The sequence below is a fragment of the Onychostoma macrolepis genome, chromosome 19 (genome assembly GCF_012432095.1).
Source record: "Onychostoma macrolepis isolate SWU-2019 chromosome 19, ASM1243209v1, whole genome shotgun sequence".
Taxonomy (NCBI): Eukaryota; Metazoa; Chordata; class Actinopteri; order Cypriniformes; family Cyprinidae; genus Onychostoma; species Onychostoma macrolepis.
The window spans coordinates 12,104,787-12,124,985 of NC_081173.1; the positions used below are offsets into that span (position 1 = coordinate 12,104,787).

Consider the following 20,199-nt stretch of genomic DNA (forward strand, 5'->3'; position numbering starts at 1 on the left):
GATTTTTTTTTTGCCCCAGGAGCATCGTCGAGAGTAGACCTGCCTCCCTCTTCTCATCTCCACACCTCACACACACACACACACAGATGGACAGACAATATTTACAGGATGTGACAGGCACGAAGAGAGAGAGACAGCGAGGGAGGAGAAAAAAATAGCAGGTGCATAAAAAAAATTAGATGCGAGTATGTGTGAGAAGAGGCAGAGGATGCTGAGGTGCAGTCGTCTGAAAACAGTGGAGGTCCATCAACGCTGTATGATGACAGTAATGCTTCATAATCATTTTGACGCGTGTCTGACTGGACCCACCAAGACAAAAGCACAAAATGGAGGACTTGACAAAAGACAACAACTCACATGTCAGACACTGCTGAAAGACACAATAACATCTACAGAACAGGGGTGCCAGAACTCACAGTCAGTTACGTGTGTGTGCGTTTTTGTGACAAATCAGGACATAGATTTGTATAATGACAAGGGTATGACATATGTATTACAAGGAGGTGACTTTTCAGGAAATTACCCATGTCCTCACTTTTCAAAACGCTTATAAATCACACAGAATGGAGTGTATTGAAAATCTGAAATAGCACAAAGTTTCCTGTAAGGGGTAGGGTTAGGTGTAGGGTTGGTGTAGGGCAATAGCACATACAGTTTGTACAGTATAAAAACCATTACGCCTATGGGATGTCCCCACTTTTCACAAAAACGAACATGTGTGTGTATGTATATTAGGGATGTAACGGTACACATTCTTACCAAAAATGTTCGGCACGGGTCTTCCGGATCGGTACGCATGTGTATTGTACAAATACAGCATTGTTTTAACCAGTGCACAAGTGGAAATTTATGGGAACTGCCAGTTGTATATATTGTTACTTTTGATAAGAAACAAAGTCTTATTTTTCATATTATGCCCATTTTTTCAGAAAATTCAAACAATAAATGGCGTTTTGACACTCTTTGATGTGGCATGACAGATCACTGTATAAACGGCTCGTTTCATACTGCATCGTGGAGCGCAAGTGAGCGCGATCATCCCTTTCTCTTTACTGCTAGTTTTAACGCGAAATAAACACGAATGAACATCTCATGCCTCATGTAATTGCTTAATCAGTGTTTCAAACATGTAGCATTTCATTTACTTCAGGCAAATCATCAGTGTCCACAGCTCGTTAGTTCACTAGAGAAATGAAGTGAAGAGAAGAGCATTTCGGGAAATATATGACATAGTATTTATATTTTACTTTACCTGTTAGTGATGTCTTAATTATTTAATGTATGTTTAAATAAATCTGCTATGAAACAAGTTAGGACAGCCACTGTGTAAATGAATATATTTCAATAACAAATAGAAATTTTATCATTTAGAATTTAAATTAAAAAACTGCATTATGTGCAATTTACATGTTTGCATACAATTTTTTTAAAGATATATTTTTTGGCGTTTATTGCCTTTTATTAGGACAGGACAGTAATTTAGACAGGAAGTGAAGTGGGAGAGAGAGAGAGAGAGAGAGAGAGAGGGGGGATGGGATTGGGAATGGTCCGCGAGCCGGGACTCGAACTCAGGACGCCGAATTGCAATGGTGCTGTATGTCGGCAAGGCTATTTGCACTGACTGCATACAATTTTTTTAAGATGAATGTTGATTATTATATTTAAAAATAAATAGTGATTAAATTTAAGTTTGGGCTCTGTTGTTAATTGTAATAATTGTAATAATGTAAAAGGGCTCCCTAGCATAAGCTGAGGTAGATTTTTATTTTTAATTGCAATTGAATTTATTTAAAGAGAGAGCAATTTGTTCAGTAAACCACTGTTTAATAAAAAAATAATAATTGTTTAGTTTTCTCTGTACATTATTTCTCACATTACTTCTATATATACACATATATAATTTTTTTTTAAAAACAATATAATAAAATAAAAGCAAATGTTGAACTAGCTTCAAGCCATGCTTTAAGAGCTCAACAAGAATGAGCTCAAAGGAGGCAAAAAAGATGCTGCCTCCTACAATTTTTTAGGGGAAAGCACTGCTGGGCTTGCCTCCTCTGAGAAAACTGGCTGGAATTATTATATATTCTTATAGAAACTGGAGCGATGAGGTATTATAAAGTTTATCCTTCTTTACTAGAAGTGAGTATTCTATGGCATTAAAGGCTTAAAGAGTTATTTATTTATTTTAGAAGGATACAAGACCAACATGTAATTAAAAACTGTCTCTTAAAATTTTAAGATACTATACAAAGCTAAAGTTAAATCAGCTTGAGAAGGTGACATCTGAGCAATGAAACAGAGTTATTACTCTAAGTCTGTATTAAGCTCCCACACAAAGGTGGGTGGAGAGGTGGGTCTAATCTTCTTCATTCAGGATTGTGTCCACACACGACAAGTAAATACAATGGATGTAGAGATTTAGGTGTTACACCAAGAAATTACATAGTCGTTCTGCTGATGATGTTCCATTGATAAGATAGTGATGGTCTTATTACTCCATGCATGTCAGAATTGATGGTTATGTGGATTGTTATTTAGAGATCCACTATTGTCTTGGAACAAAATACAAATTTTGGTAAAAATACAAAGCAGAGGCATGAATCACTAATACACAAATCATTATATGAAACAAGAGCTTGATAGGACTAAAGTTTTGATTTGTGCAGCTCACCATCTCAACCTTCTTGCTACCATCAAAAGAACCTGAAACAAATCAATCTACTGACAGCAACTTCTCATCCCTCTAGTAAAGTTTAAGACAAAGACTACTTCCAAGTGTGCACACTGTCAGACAACTGTCAGAAAGAAAGAATTGGGAGTTCTGATCACCAGATTAAACAGCAGTTTTATCTCTATTTTCAGCAAGCCTATTTATAATGAGGCAGGAATATAGACGAGGGGCAAAAAACGAGCAGGTTTTCTCAGATGTGCTGCTCATAAAAGAAAACAAAGGATGATGAATTTAATCACAGTGTCCAGAGAGACATGCTCCAGGGAGATATTTTAAAAATGAGTTTTCATGTTCATGAATCTTAATTAAGCTCAAATATACAGCTTTACACGAGATGGTCTTTTATCCTATGCTACAACTTGGGGACAAGTTTGCCGTGTGATTATCATAATTACACAAACAACAGCCTTGCAAATCTCATCCACCTCTTTTACCAGAAAAAGGTTTGCCTCTTCCAAGAGCCTGGAACTATCATTTTCACCAACAAATGACTAACTTCAGTGAGCCCTGCCTTTCCAAGTAGAAGTGGTAATTATTATTGTCTAATAACTAAGCTTGATTGGCTGATAAACTATTTCAAAATCTTTTGACAGACCAGCCACTGCATTAGAACATTTTTTATTTTCAGCTTTAAGTAAATGTCTGAGTAATGTCAAATTTTAGGGATGTGTTCACTAGCATAATACATATTGCTATGGTTCCAAAACTGGTTCCAAATGTTAAGGATACTGGTATTGACTGCTAAGATTTTGGTATCATGAAACCCTAGCATCGGCAAATCAAAAACCTATATTGGTTGACCAGGAAGATGTGAGAGGAAGATGAGAGAATAACACAGACAACTGTTAGACACAGGTGCGGGGTCTCAATCAAAAGGGTTGCTCTTACCTTATTGAAGTCTTCAGAAGTGGCTCTCATCTCTTTCCAGGTTTTGTTGAGTAGTTGGATACAGATGCAAAAGAACTCCTCAAACGAGCGGTCGTGGGTGAAAAACATCGGGTGGAAGTCATGGCAGTTTTCGCTGGCTGTGAACAAACAAACGAGATAAAGTGAGTGTTTACATTGTCAAATGCCGCACACCAATCCACCTTCATTTATCAGGTAAAGCAGCAATATCTGGATCTCATGACTAAACTACACCCTTTATTAATGTTGATCAGTGTGTGAGTCTCAAGGGAACTTCTGACTCTCCAACAGGGACTTTGAGCATGAACTTTTAAGGAGGCTCACATGTCTGCTTTCTTTGCCAGCTCCAGCCCTCACGTGGGCTTCTCATGCACTGACACATCAGATATGGCTGGGAACGAATGGCGCTACCTCACGATGCATCTCTCTGCAGAGAGCCTCTTGGCAGAGCAGACGATTATTCTCAAGCAAGAGAAGCACGCGCTTGGCTCTCAGGACACCTACACATTTGAAGTGAATGTGAACAGTTGGTTAAAAATGGCTTTTTATAGCTGCGTATTCTGTCACTGCATTCCCCTTCCAGCCAGTCACTGGTCTTAATTCAGAAATAAAAAAAACAAAAAAATAAAAAAAAAACTTGAAACTTGAAATGAGCCTTAAGAGATTCTCTCTGTTCCCCACCAAAAATGAACATCATTATACTGTACTAGTTTGTGTTTCATGTGGTCTTGGTCTGGAGACCTCCTAAGATCAAATAAAGGTGGCCCTTTTTCGGGTTTTCATTACATTTTCATTCGTCTCAGTCTGGTCTGGGTTTTATAATGGGCTGTCACTGAGCATCTGTCGGCCTAGTTTTTGAGGCGTCTTTGGATAATTGAACATGTTTGGATAATGGAGCATGTTCAGCTGTTCAGTATCAAGTATCAAGACCAAGGGCTGACAATGCCAATGCCATTGGCAGCTTGAAACTATATTACAAACCCATCTATCAGGATCAAGATAGATGTGAAAGTGGTCAGCAATGACACTGTTTACTTTTTTATATCTGCAGTCCTAGCTCTTCTGGTTTCTCTTTTTTAACCAATGAATCCAGACTACTGCCATCTGCTGGTCTGGAGACTTCTTTTGTCTTTCATGCATGTGTAGAACATACATGCTAGTTGGCCATTGGCTGTGGTCTTTGAGGTGTGTTCAAGAGGCCCACGTGCAGGCGATACCATAGTTGGCTGCTAGTTCTTTAATGTCAGCTTCCTGTCTAGGCCTTTACGGTCTCAGGTCTGGATCTTCCCAACAGAACAGCTGAATCCCAAGTCTTTCTCCAAAAATGATTCTTCTGTGAACATTTGACTTATAACTGTTACTCTTGAAACTTTCTTACTTGTAGAGAAACTCGCTTTATTCTCTTTCTTTTGTCTCATGGTGTCCCATATTTTTACTTTTCTGAGCAGTTCTGAAACTTCTCATCTCCCTTTTTCCCCACAAGGAAATTGCTTTGTTGTATCCCTCATGTCTAAGTCGCTTTGTAAAGTGAGACCCAGATCCATTTACATGTATTCATTTAGAAGATGCTTTTATTCAGTCAATATATTCAGCATTTCACTTTTTCAGTTCATTAAAATGAAGCAGGTATGATAGTGGCCTGGTTCTTGGAGGGTCTGGTCTTGACACCCATTAGCCTCTTACCAGGCTTACGAGCACATAAAATGCTACGTACATAGAGATGGCATATAGATGGATGAGATGTTCGCTGATTACCCTCATACGAATGATAAGAGAGAGACTCTCTCTTCATCTCTCCACTTCATAAATGATCCTCAAAGATTCCCCCCCGGGATATTACCAAAGCAGGATTATGGAATGAGAGCTCTGTGATGATCTATGCGAGATTAGTGCTTTATAAAAAAGCTTGAATCAAATCAGAATGGCTGCGTGGGAAATTAAAGTCTGGGAGAGCGCTATAAAAACGGAAGGTGCCGTTATTGTGTTCATAAACAGCAGCAGTCAAGGTGAAAATGAAACTCAGGCTTTCACCCTGAGGCCCTGCGGCAGCAAGCACCTATATGTGTGTGTCAGCTATGCTGCTTTAATACAAACACTACTCGAGTGGAATGGTTGCTTTGAATGAGAGTCACTCTTTGAGGTTCTCATTTAGGAGAATTGAAGCTTCAGAGTACCGTCAAAGCCCCTGCAGTTGGCCAGTAATTGCATTGGCTAGGTAGAAATTGAAACTTCACAGTATAATGAATGATGCCTGAAGGGGCAATGGGGCTTTCATTGAGTGTGATGTCACGTGGTCACACGGTCAATCTTAGACTCAATCCACCAGACCGCCCTAGTCACAGGGCCTGGTCCTTTGGGATGGCTCCAACTGATTCATTGTAATAGTTTCCTTCTCCTTCAGAAGTCAGAGGAGTTCAAGGGTGTGCTGAAGGGGAGGGCAGCACTATCAGCTCCCGCATGCTGAGGAATGAAATGTCAGAGTCACTTTGGCTCTCACCTAAGCCCTGAGCTCACAGGTTTGGACAGTATTAACAGTCTGATGCAACTCCACAACTCTAGCTGGCAGTCATGCTGAATGCAGAATCTCATTAAACCAGAATGTTCTCTCGTATTGTAACTAAAGGATCCTCAAAGATCTTCCTGACCTTTTATCTTCAAAGCTGTGCACAATCCTTCCCTATTTGTCTAGAAGTCAAGGGACTTTCTGCAAATATACACCCAAGGAGGCCATTAACCACTACTAGTACAGTATATGTTTGAACTATAATGAACCCAGAAGGGGGGAAAGGATACAGCACTTTGAGTAATAAAAATGATTTTAATACAACATTTATTTTATTTTATTTTTTACTTTCTGCAGCTTCAAAATGTATTAGTCATTTGCAATTCAGGCGATTAGCTCAAAAAGTTCACAAACAAAAATGGCAGAATTCAGTGGCATGTTTCCATGGATGCTGCACCTGCAGAGCAACAGCCCTTGAGATGCATGGGAGTATTTGTGCAGCTTCTATCCATTATGTCCACATTCACAAGTACGATTGCATCATATAACATCATCACATCATTTTAGTCAGTTTCCCATGACTGACACATAACTGAGGAGGCAGTGATATTATGTGCATGGTGGGAGTATTAACATGGGCTTTATGCCCTCTGGCTGACAACTATAGCACAGTGTAAAGCGGCAGTGTAAATAGCTTACAATTCAACATGTCAACTGGTTAGTTGGGCAAGCAGAAGGATGTCAGATACGCATTTAAAAACCTGTTGCAATTTTTACGCAACAGACGAGATCAGGCAGTGCATGACCTTAAATCCGTCAGCACAGTCATGTCTGACCTCCCATATTCCCTCTACGAACTTGCCGTGAATCAGCATCATACCAGCATTCAATGCAGGACGAGTTATGATTCCTCACATAACCTTTTTCATGAAATTCTATAAAAAAATCCACATCATTTAACACTTGTTTTCAGTGCATAATAGGCCTGCCAATCAATTGATTTTACAATTGACTTTACAAAAGTAGCTTTAGTATCACAGCAATCCACACAGGATGTGAAATGAGGACCAACACGTGGAAGTCTAACTGCGACAAACTCTTCATGATATTGATTCGACGTCATTCACTCATGTATTGTTTATAGAGAAATGATGTAATGGAGTGGCCATCTGCTGATCCCTCAAGGCAAATGACGAGCCACAAAGTGCAGAAGTGAATCATCTACAACAGGCCAGCAAAGACGACAAACCATCTGGTCTAAACTGTCTACTGTGGAAGACACATGCAGCCACTTCATACAAGTTGCATGAGGTAGACTGAACTCTGAGCAGCTTGATGATTGAACAATGGTTCATCTTTGAGAATCTGGATCTCACAACTTATCCTCCAGAGTACAGGCTTTGCAAAGACTTGTGATCTTCTCACATACTATGAATCCGCCCAGGAATTTTACACACATGTCCACATCCTAGTGCATCTGTGGGAAGGTCATAGGACTGTAACACTGACAGATGCATTGGCCACCCCTGCGTCTCTCCATAGCTGACATGATCATGTCACTTCCTGGCACAGATAATTACGGAAGACAAGAAGACAAACAGATGCATCTTAGGGGAGGAAAACAACAAACCAAACAAGCGAGTACAAGCCTGAAAGCCCCAAGGATGATATTCAAACATCACACAGAGAACAATGAGACGTCAAGGCGAGATGACAGCTGCGAGAGGTCATCTTCGAGGCAAGAACTGTGATGAAATGATGAATTTACAGTGATGGATGCCACCCTGGCTCTTCAATGCAGAGGGAACACCCGTCAAGACAAGGAGAATGAAATAATCATTGCCATTACACAAAGTACACCGTGTGACATTTCTAGAGGGAAATCAAGTCCCAAAAATATGGAAAGCCATATTAAAACTGGTCTTAAAGGAGTAGTGCATCCAAAAAAAGAAACATATGACTTTTCTGAAGACTTGGAATTGTATTTTAAGATATTTTAAAGTACTTCTAAAGTACGTTACATTGTAAGGGTTTTCATTTTTAGTGAATAATTTAAATCATCTTCAAGCAAATGTTCAACAATCTCAGACTGAGCTGGAGAATTGAGAGAGATCATGGAGAAATATTACTTGAGGTAGGTCTGCCAACATGATGTAAGCAACTGATGCATGGCAGATGAGACAGCTGTCAATGTTCATTTGTCTCATACTCAAACGTCAATCCACAAGCTATCATAAACATCCACCAACTATAATACAGAGGTCAACTATAATACACATGTCAGTCCACTAACTCCCATAAATGCATGTCAATCTACAAAATATCATACCCGCCCTTAAATATACAGACTATTAATTTCCTTTGTAGATAACACTGGACTAGTATCCATTTAATCACACAACACACAATCTATCTTGCTGTGTAATATAAGCACAGCAGATGTTCTACTGGGCCTGAACCTCTGTGTTTGTCAGTGTGTGTTTGAATGTGAGTGAGATGCTGACAGCAGCTGCATCTGTTCACTCATCAATTTTGCATGAGAAAACTTGACCACACCAATGGCACAGCTGTCTCATCTTTTTTATCCATTTTTTTTTTATCCATTCATTCTGTCCTGAAAAGACCTTCCAGACATTTCATACAATGTTCAGAAATTAACTTCAATTGTCACCGCCAAAATGGGACAAATTTAAGCTTAACTTCTACATGGACGAGTTAACTCGTACAGACTTTATTTCTTCTGTGGAAAACAAAAGAAGATCTTTTGAAGATATATCGGTTTTGTTTTTGTCCATACAAATAAAATAAATAGGGCCCAATGTTGTTTTGAACCCCATTAACTTTCATTGTATGGACAACTAGTTTGGAACAACGCAATGGTGATAAAAAAAAAAAAAAAAAAAGTTGATATAAATTCATTTTTGGACATGCTTATATCTTTAAGTTAACTTTAATCAAAGTTAAGAAGCTAAAGAAAAGTTTCATTGTCTCATCCATATTAAAATGTATTAAAATTAGGCCCTGTTTACACTAGTGCGTTTTTGTTTTAAAACAGCATTTTAAAATGAAAATGATCCTCGTCTACACTGGCATTCTCACTGCGTTTCAGAAACGATCTCTGTCTACACTACACAACCGACGAATGTCACATGACCATTCGTGCAGATACAACAATGAGCATGATGTTATTGTTTACACAGTCGTCAAGGATACACAGAGCGAATGTGTGCAGCCGCGCCATCATGTAAACGGACCAAAATTCTCTGCTTTGGTCCGTTTACACCGAAACGCAAACCCAGAGTTTTCAAGGGTCGAAAATGTTGGAGTAGTGTAAACGACAGGTGTAACTGCAGCAAAAGTTATGCTTTTTAAAAAGAAAACGTAGTAGCGTAAACGTAGCCTTAATGTCAAATGTACATTCTAATGATATTTTAATGGCTTTGCAATGTAAACATCAAAACACAGTAGGTAAATTTGAAGATATGGTACTGATACGAATTTTATGCCTGGCTTATAATAATGTGTATTATAGACCAGACTTAAAATGCAGTACTCAATATAACAGGGCTTCTGTGCCCCATCTCAGCCTCAAAATGGTTCAAGACCCCTTTTTTAACCTGCTATTTTCAACTTCAACTATTCTCGACTTTAACTAGACAAAATACTACATGTTAGTGGTTCTTTTGAACCTCTTTGAGCTGCTAATGGGACCTTATAATCTGAATCAGCCGCAGGGATCACTTCAAAGCCAGTGTAAATTTCCATTTAACTCAACTTGGCTCTCTAGCGTCCATCGTCCTCTCCATGTAATTGCCCGCACAGTGTGTATTTTTGTCAGCATGTGCATTGTGCCATGAGTAGTCTTATTACCAAGCAGAGCTGAAGCGAAACTGAGGTACTTCAATAGTACAGCCTGTCAATACCAACATCCAGATCCACTAACTTCTGTACGGAGGAGAAAAAGAGCCTCAGCGAGTACTGAAGCAGAAGATGTTCCTAGGAGAACATTTCCCACTAAACAAATACACTTCAGTGGTTAACAAGACATGTGGGAGCTCTGTGTCAATACGCAGAAAGGAACACTTTTTACTCGTTGTATTTTTTTTCCCACTGCATTTCGGTAGCAACTAGAGCAAACAGAAGAGTATTCTGGTTTCATCCACAGACTCAAAGTTGATCCCTCAGGCATTACACAGGCTTGCCCAGGCATGGCGCCATGTGCCCATCTTAAAAGTGTGCCATATCTCAGTAGGGAGCTCATGATGGAGCAGCAGGGACGTCAAAAACATCATCCGAGAGGTGTGAGATAATGCGGACAGTTACAGACAAGCCTATTCCTGGATGCGGTTAACCCACAGCATCATCTGTGCGGAGCTGAAGATCACTGAAGCTCATGGGTTTATTAATGAAATCAAACTCCATGGACGTCGAAGTGATGTGACTGTGACATGCTCACTGTGATAGTTTTACAAATTATAATACAAAACAAGGCCAGAATTGGCAGTCAATTCATCCCTGGATTGTTTAAATTATTATTATTATTATTATTTAATTTTTTTTTTTACACAATTGTTTACTGAAGATCTCTAAAATTTAACACACTAGCGTTCAAAAGTTAATTAAAAAAAGGTGTAGTTTTCAAATAAATGTGTTGTTTTGAACTTTCTATTCATCATAGAATCCTGAAAAAAGTATCACCGTTTCCACAAAAATATTAAGCGCCACAACTGTTTTTAGCATTGATAATAATAAAAAATCTTTCTTGAGCAGCAAATTAGCATATTAGAATGATTTCTGAAGGATCATGTGACACTGAATACTGGAGTAATGATGCTGAAAATTCAGCTTTGCATCAGAGAAATAAATTACATTTTAAAATATATTAAAATAGAGTTATTTCAAATTTTAAGATTTCAGAATATTGTGGTTTCTACTGTAATTTTTCTCAAATAAATGCAACCTCGGTAAGCACAAAAATGTTACCAACCTACCTTAAACAACTTTTAAACTGTAGTGTAAATAAATAATATAATTAAAAATCATTATTATTATTATTATTGCTCTTATACTTAGGTTTTGGAGCTTGTCCTATTGTTTTGCATTGCAAACATAGCTCACAACGGCTTTTGATAAAAGGCCAAAACTAGTTCTTAGGGCATTTGTTTAACAGCATTACTTTATTAAAACTTTCACTCTCATAAACAGTATTACAAGAACATTTATGATTTTGATGGCATGTAAATTGGATCTTTGCAAGATGTGTATTCACAAAGACAACGAATGCACTGGTTTCCAGATGAAATGCTCTTTTTTTTCACAGACACCTCTGTATGCATATGTGCTTACCACAATCATTTCAACTCTGTAGCTGGCCCAAAAATACACAGTTCTGAGCCATCATTAATATGCAAGTTCAGTCATAAGGTGGAAACGCACCACTCTGCTCCCCCTGTAAAAGTGCAATAACACCATAAATCCATAAGCAAGGACATTTCTTCCTGTAGCCATTTTGATTCTCCTCATAAATATTAGATACGCCTTTTTAAAGACTGAAATAGGAAGCCATTGCATGGCGCCTGACCACCGCAGATTCCATTAAAGCTTTTGCAGGAAAAACATGGATGGCTATAAAACTTTCAGCGCTTCTCTGAGAGGAGGTGAAGCAGGGACACCTGGATTCCTCATAAATAATTCATGACTGCTGACGGAAGTAGCAGTCGAACAGAAACTTCTGCCAAATATTGTGCCACAGCTAGATAAAACACATTTAAATGTGACTTGGGATTTGCCATTAAAAATCTCTCACCGGTAAGGGCAAATTGACTGGCTATTGAGAGATGGTTCAGCTAGAATTGTTTGCCTGCAACAGGGTTCTGTATCAGCATAATTGAAGAGAAATGATAGCCTAAAAGCTAAAACAAGTGTTGGGAAACTCTAATTAACATAAAATAAGCAATCATCTGCAACACTGCTGCGGTCTCCGGAGATTTCACAGGTGTGACAGGTCTCCTCCTGGATTGGTGAGCGCACAAGCTGGCAGTCTGAGAGATCTCTAGGCCATGTCTGCCTATTTGTAGAAGATACCAAATGAGAAGAGGTCCCCACTTTAAAGGGTCGCAAACATCAAAACAAGCCATTCTACATCCTTCGCATCCACTTAATCTCAAATCTAGAGTCTACCCTCACTAATCACTTTGAATGGAAATATCTGACAAATGGCAAAAAGTGTTCTTCTCCTAGTTAAAAAAAAAAGGAGTGTCCTACCTCAGCCCTGGCTTTAAAACGCACACGTTACTTTTAAATGAGGAATTACATTAAGCTTTCTCAGCAAGTTCGTTTAATTAAGTTTCCGATGACAGGATGGTGGAGCAATCTCCACTGAGAATATACTTGCCGTTCAATAACGCCCCAAAAGCTGTCAGTGAGGTTGTGCTAATAACCTCTCCTCTGCTAACTTGAATCAGAATACCAAATGGAGTTTTTAACAATAAAATGCTTTGCTGGCTGCTCATTACTCTCCCGATATTGTGCTTAATAAATGTGATGAATCACTCCAACTGTGCCACATTAAATGGTGTGTGACTGAATATAGCAATGGATTTATAGTTCTTTGTGATTCCTCAGAACTCCAGAGTAGGATAGGAGAATCTCATAGAAATTTCGGATGTGGGCACAAAAACTCTTATTTAATAGTATATGACTAGAAGATTAATTTCTTTATAGTTAGCAGACTGGTAATGCACTGGACATGAACAATATCATAAATCATGTAGCTTGAACAATAAAAAAAAACAAAAAAACACCAGACTTATATTTATGGACCTATCTAAGAACCAGGGCCAATTGCATGAACATAGCCACTATGTCAATACTGGGTCTTAAAGGGATAGTTCACCCAAAAATGAAAATTCTGTCATTAATTGCTCACCCTCATGTTGTTCTAAACTTGCAAGGCCTTTGTTCGTCTTTGGAACACAAATTAACATTTTTTTATGAAATCCGAGAGCTTTCTGACCTTCCATAGAGAGTGACGTAACTACCACATTCAAGACCCAGAAAGGTAGTAAGGACATCGATAAATAAGTTCATGTGACATCAGTGGTTCAACCATAATGTTATGAAGCTACGAGAACACTTTGTGCGCAAAAAAAACAAAAATAATGAACCAGAGGATGCACAATGTTGTGGTATCTTGGAAAACTCATTGATTTATACTGTGTGTGATAACTTGTTGACAGATCCAAGATGGCGGACACGTTAACGTGACTGGAGTAATCGAATGTGGCATCTACGTACATACAATCATGGCCAAAAATATCGGCACCCTTGGTAAATATGATCAAAGAAGGCTGTGAAAATTAATCTGCATTGTTAATCCTTTTGATCTTTTATTTTAAAAAATTCACAAAAATCTAACCTTTCATTGGATAATAAGAATTTAAAATGGGGGGAAATATCATTATGAAATAAATGTTTTTCTCTAATACACATTGGCCACAATTAACGGCACCCTTTTATTCAATACTTTTTGAAACCTCCATTTGCCAGTTTAACAGCTCTAAATGTTCTCCTATAATGCCTGATGAGGTTAGAGAACACCTGACAAGAGATCAGAGATCATTCCTTCATCCAGAATCACTCCAGACCCTTTAGATTCCCAGCTCCATGTTGGTGCTTCTTCTCTTCAGTTCATCACTCATTTTCTATCGGGTTCAGGTCACAGGACTGGAATGGCCAGCAGAAGCTTGGTTTTGTTCTCAGTGACCCATTTTTGTGTTGTTTTTGAGGTTTGTGTTTGGATTATTGTACGGTTGGAAGATCCAAACATGGCCCATTATAAGATTTCTAACAGGGTTAGTTTTGGCATTTGATAGAATCACTGATGCCATGTGTCCAAACAAGATGTCCAGGACCTCCAGCAGAAATATAGGCCCACAACATCAAAAATACAGCAGTATATTTCATTGTACACATGGGGTACTTTTAATCCCTGTGTTCACCAAACCCATCTCGAGTGTTTGCTGCTAAAAAGCTAATTTTTTAGTTTCATCTGACCATAGAAGCCAGTCCCATTTGAAGTTCCAGTCGTGTCTGATAACGGAATATGCTGGAAATTGTTTTTGGATGAGCGAGGAGAATTTTTCAGAAACCCTCCGAAACAACATGTGGTGATGTAGGTGCTGTTTGACAATTTTTTTTTTAAGGTTTTCTGACCCCGAGACACAATTATTTTATACAATTCTCCAGCTGCGGTCCTTGGAGAGTCTTTAGCCACTCAAACTCTCCTTCTCACCATGCATTAGGACGATATAGACACAAGTTCTCTTCCAGGCAGTTTCGTAACATTTTATGTTGATTGGAAATTCTTAATTATTGCCCTGATGGTGGAAATGGGAATTTTCACTGCTCTAGCTCTTTTCTTAAAGCCACTTCACTAATTTGTGAAGCTCAATTATCCTTTGCTGCACATCAGAAATATATTCTTTGTTTTTTCTCATTGTGATGGATGATTAAGGGAATTTGGGCTTTGTTTTCCCTCCTATTTGCATTTCTGTGAAACAGGAAGCCGTGGCTGGATAATTTCATGTTCATAATCACCCTGGAGTTCTCAAAATTGTGAATATACTTCAGATATTTTACTAATAAGAATTTCTAGGGGTGCCAATAATTGTGTCCAATGTGTATTTGAGAAAAACATTTATTTCATAATGATATTTCCCCCCATTTTAAATTCTTATTATCCAATGAAAGGTTAGATTTTTGCAATTTTTTAAAATAAAAGATCAAAAGAATTAACAATGCAGATTAATTTTCACAGCCTTCTTTGATCATATTTACCAAGGGTGCCGATATTTTTGGCCATGACTGTATATCTATGGAAATCACCTACAACAAAGTTCTGCACAGGCAACACCACTTACTCTTTCTTCATAAAGAAATCTAGTTATAAATGTTTCTACTGTAAATCATTGGTCATCCATGAGTCATTGTGCTTTCACAGTCACACATATAACACCTCACAGTGCCGCCCGTTGAGATCTATCCCACACCTCTCTGTCCTGCTCACCTCCATATATCATCTGTCTCTCTCTGCCACTTTCCATTACTCTTTCCCTTATGTGCAAGGTCAAAACAACCTAACCAAGCATCCTGCTTTGAATTTGAGTTAGACTGTTCTCAATCCTTATGTATTAGCTCACGTCAGACAACACTGGTTGTTGCAGTCTCCCCAACTTGAGACATAAAAGCAAGACATAAAAGCTCAGACACCGCAGAGGTGGAAGAGGGCAAACATTAGGCTCTTTACTTCATTAATTTATGAACTCCTCTACAATTATAAAGTCTAATGTTGCCTTTTATCTTCACTGCTGGCAACGGTTCACTCTCAACATGTGTGGAAGAAAGACAAAGACAAAAAGCGAGACAGACCAAAAAGATTCGTTCAATAGTGAAACTCAATGGAGACATCTGGCACAAGTCAATGGTAAATAAAAGAAAAACATTTTTTTAATAAGTTTTAAAATGATAACACTTACGAAGTTCTCCAACTTTGAGAATTTCACACAGCATCTTCGTCAGTTCGATACTACTGCGCCCGAATGGACATTCATGTTTATCCTCACGACTGCTGTTCTCCAGTACAATCTGTAATACACAGACAGAATTAAATGGTAACTAAATGTGTACATTTAATAGTATTAAATTTATTAAAGCATAATGCTTTGTAGAAAAAAAAAAACACTTTACATTAACTACTTTTAATGTTTGTATGTAACCCGGTTACTACATATTTTTCCATATTTCAATAATAAAAAAGCATTCAATATTTTTTTATAGCTGTGCTACCAAAGAAATAAACTGTATAAGCTGTATTTCAGGTTAGGACGGGTTGTTATCCTGGAACTTGAGGAGACCCAAAAAATGTGTCTTTACACTGCTAAATGTAAGGGTGCTGGAGTGTATACTGAGCACTGAGTGTATTTTAGTGTTTATCAGGGTATCGCAGTGAGCAACGATGGGCTGAAGAGTCACAGAATGCAGCTGTGGAGGGCAGTGAAGTGGAATAGCACAGTTAAAGAGTTATGCAAGAAGACAAGAATTGTCCTCATTCAACACCACTCCACTTTCCTTACTCAGTCTATGAGTATGAATAGAGAGGTAGATGACGCATTTTGGAAAATATTGTCATTAATAACTCACCCTCACGTCATTCCAAAATTAAGATATTTTTGTTGAAATCCGAGAGCTTTCTTACCCTTCATAGACAGCAACGCAACAACCATGTTCAAGGCCCAGAAAGGTAGCAAGGACATTGTTAAAATAGTCCATTTCACATCATTGATTCGACCTTAATTTTATGACAGGGAAGAGAAGAAATTGTTGAATAAAGTCATTATTTTTGTTTACTTTGCGCACAAAAAGTATTCTCTTAGCTTCTTAAAATTACGGTTGAACCACTGATGTCACATGGACTATTTTAACAATGTCCTTACTGCTTTTCTGGGCCTTGAACATGTCAGTTGCATTGCTGTCTATGGAGGGTCAGAAAGCTATTGGATTTCATCAAAAATATCTTAATTTGTGTTCATAAGAAAAAGAAGGTCTTATGGGTTTGGAACAACATAAGCGTGAGTAATTAATGACAGAATTTTGATTTTTGGGTGAACTATCCCTTTAGTGTAAAAGCATGACTCAGGTCTTCATCGGTGAGGTAACACTTGGCTTTAAAGGTGTTAATTGAGCACTAGTCAGACTATAAATAAAACGGGTTAGAAATAAAAAATCATTTTATTTCCACACCTACGTAATGTGAGCATGTCTTACCCTGATATAAGCATCCTGATGGTGTCTGGCAAAATAGAGCATGTTGTCCAGAGCCAGCATCCCAGGAGGAATCTGAGTGAAGTCCACCGCAGGATTCACGTGATTCTACACAAACACAAGCATGATCGAGTAAACACACATTCCAGCCGTGACTCCATGACTCGCATCGTAATCACGCCAAGAGTCTCGTATTGCATTCAGAGCGGCCAAGTTGAGATAAGACAAGTGTCAAATTGGTTCCACTGCACAAACTGCCGAAAGAGTCTGTGATTCAGAAACAGGCCTGCATGTCCCCGGTGCATGACAAAGGCCCAGCAAGCTTTCTGCAAATGCTAGGACTGCGATATCAGCTCCCTCTACTTGACCATCTACTTCAAACTAATCTATGCTTTTCAGAAAATGTGGGATGGTTGCCTTTGAGGATGAGGGCTCTGTGGCTGTCTGACTGGATTTAGAGTTGCCAATTACGCTGTGTTTGAAACTTCTTGTCTTTGGATGGACCCTGGTGAGTCTGGGGCGCTGAATAGAGGAACCACACAGAGTAAAAACATGGTTTATTACGAGACAAAGAAACAAAGAGAGAGAAACAGAGCTAGAGGGCATGTTTGGAAGGGCATACTAACTTTGTGTATTTGCAGTTTTGGATACATACCCTTTTTTTGGGTGTTTTATGCCTTTATTTCGGTAGGACGGTAAATGAACAGGAAATAAATTGGGACAGAGAGAGGGAAACGGTATCAGGAAAGGTCTGCGAGTCGGGACTCGAACTCAGAACGCTGAAAACTTATTAATATTAATGTTAAAAACAGTTGTGCTTAATATTTTTGTGGAATACAAATTCAACAGAACAGAATTTAGAAATCTTTAGTAGCATTATCTCATTTACTCCAGTCTTTTTGAGGGATAGTGTATGTACAGTATATTATATAAAATAATGTTTTTTTATTATGTTATCATGTTTTTATTGTGTTTTACTGTTAGTTAGCCTGTTTTTTAGTTATTTTTAACCAAGTCAAAATAACCAAACTGCAGTTTGATTGAGATTAATTGGAATGCACAATGAAAAAACATGATTCTGAGAATTGTTAAAAACGGAGTTATCTGTTTTTGCAAATGAACTATTCATATACTGCATACAGAGTATGCAAAACACTAATATTCCATTCTTAACACCGCCAGAGTCCACTGGCAGAGCACAGTACTTAAAGACACGTCTGTGGCGAGGGCACTGGAGACCAATTTCCCATCCATCAATGTGACAATGCCCTGAGAGAGTTGGAACACAGCCCTCATTAGCAACACTGCTGTCTTAACACATTCTGCACAGCTCCCTAACAGCAAATCACAGGGAGAAACAAACAAACAAAACTTCTCCTAAAACGCTGTGAAAATGGTGTCTAGACCCTCAGAGCTACCTGTCATTTGACATTGGTGGCATGGGAAAATGAGTGTGTGTGTGTGTGTGTGTGCAATCTGAGGAGGTGTTAACACCGCAGGAGGAATTTAGGGAAGGCCTTATCTTCAGACAGCACACGGCACTGTGAAAGGGGTCTTAGTGAACCTCAGAAGCTCACAGGGGCTTAGGAGCACATGACAACTTCAGTCTTGTCCCCTTTAGGCAACTGACCACGACATGCTCCTGCACACAGGCCTTTCCTGCCTCTACTCTTCTTCACACCTGCCTCGGCTTCTCCGTCTTCTTTCCTGCTGCCTTCATATTCTCTGATACCAGGTAAATTGTATAGCAGACTCATCTACAAATGAATTTATTTATTATATAAAATTTGTGTTTATAAAAATTTATTTAAAATATATTTAATAAATCGTAACATTTAAAAAAAAAAAAAAATTCAGCCTTTTGCTAATATTTGATATTCAGCGCGGTGCTAAAGACCAGTAAAAATGCTTCTATTTTTTTTTTTTTTTTTTTATATCTGTTTTGGAATATTTTTTTCATTTCAAATTATATTGTCAGCATTACAGTTTGAGTGAAAAGTTAAACAGAAAACTAGCAAAAAACTAAATACTAATACTACTAATAGTAATAATAAAAAAATCATTTAAAATTTCTTGCAAACAAAATAAAAATGAAGCAACATATTTCATTCATATTGCCCAGCCCTGGAAACCCTACTTGAAACCTGGCTGACAAATTCACATTAGAAAAAATATAGTGTCAAAATATGACAGATTGACTGGTGGCATCTCTGCCATCTGGGCATGTCTGATGAGGTGACCTGTTTTGATGTGCAAAGGAGAGAGTGCCGGATATTCTGTTAAAGTGAAATATGTCAAACAAATTTGATAAAAGAGCTCTGAATGTTCTGAGCTTAGCCGAGCTTCAATGGACTCAGACAATGCTTTGAACTATGCAATTATAGTGATATTATTTAGGGACAAACAGCTTTAGCTAAATAAATAAATATGTCATAAACAATTTTGGCTCACTGTTCATGAATTTTCTCTTGCAGCTATTTGATTGAGGCCTTATTAAATTTTTGGTGTTTGAACCTAAATGAGACAGAGACATTCTCAATTGCACCCACATAGTGAAATGGCAATCTCCACCACTGATTCTGAGTTGATATATATATATATATATATATATATATATATATATATATATATATATATATATATATATATATATATATATATGCGTGTGCGTGTGTGTGTGTGTGTGCGTGTGTGTGTGTGTGAGTGTGAGTGTACTGCAATGTCTTGTATGAAAACTTACGATGAAGCCCAGCTTTTTGTAGTCTCTGGTGTACATGGACTTGCGCTTCTCAATGCTGCCACTGTTGTTAGACTCACACTCAACGTCAAAAGCGATTCTGCGTAGCTCGAAGATGATGTCCCTCTGAGCCTATACAAACACAGGTACAAAACCTTATTATTACACAGCTTGATTGTGATCTCTCTAATCACAACAATAGTTACATGTTTCTCATATCACTCTTTCTATCTCAAAGTAATAAAATGGTAACACTTCAGTATAGGGACCAATTCTCACTATTAACTAGTCTTAGTCTTATTAGCATGCCTATGATTAACATATTGGCTGTTTATTAGTACTTATAAAGCACATATTCAGCATGACCATATTCTACATCCCTAATCCTACCCCAATACCTAAACTTGACGACTAACTTACTAACTATTAATAAGCAGCAAATTAGGAGTTTATGGAGGGAAAAAAAAATCATAGTTAATGGTTTGTTAATAGTGAAAATTG

General features: G+C 38.1%; 1 protein-coding gene across 5 annotated transcripts in view; it reads right to left on the reverse strand.

The window, feature by feature from the left end:
- Positions 1-20,199, reverse strand: part of elmo1 (engulfment and cell motility 1 (ced-12 homolog, C. elegans)) — a 93,890-nt gene that overhangs the window by 18,092 nt on the left and 55,599 nt on the right. For all 5 annotated transcript variants that reach the window (XM_058753012.1, XM_058753014.1, XM_058753011.1 and 2 more), the window contains 4 exons: positions 19,702-19,830; positions 16,965-17,069; positions 15,677-15,785; positions 3,620-3,756 (listed from right to left, as the gene is read on the reverse strand). In XM_058753012.1, coding sequence (XP_058608995.1) covers positions 3,620-3,756; positions 15,677-15,785; positions 16,965-17,069; positions 19,702-19,830 — 480 coding nt within the window. The remainder of the gene's footprint in view (positions 1-3,619; positions 3,757-15,676; positions 15,786-16,964; positions 17,070-19,701; positions 19,831-20,199) is intronic.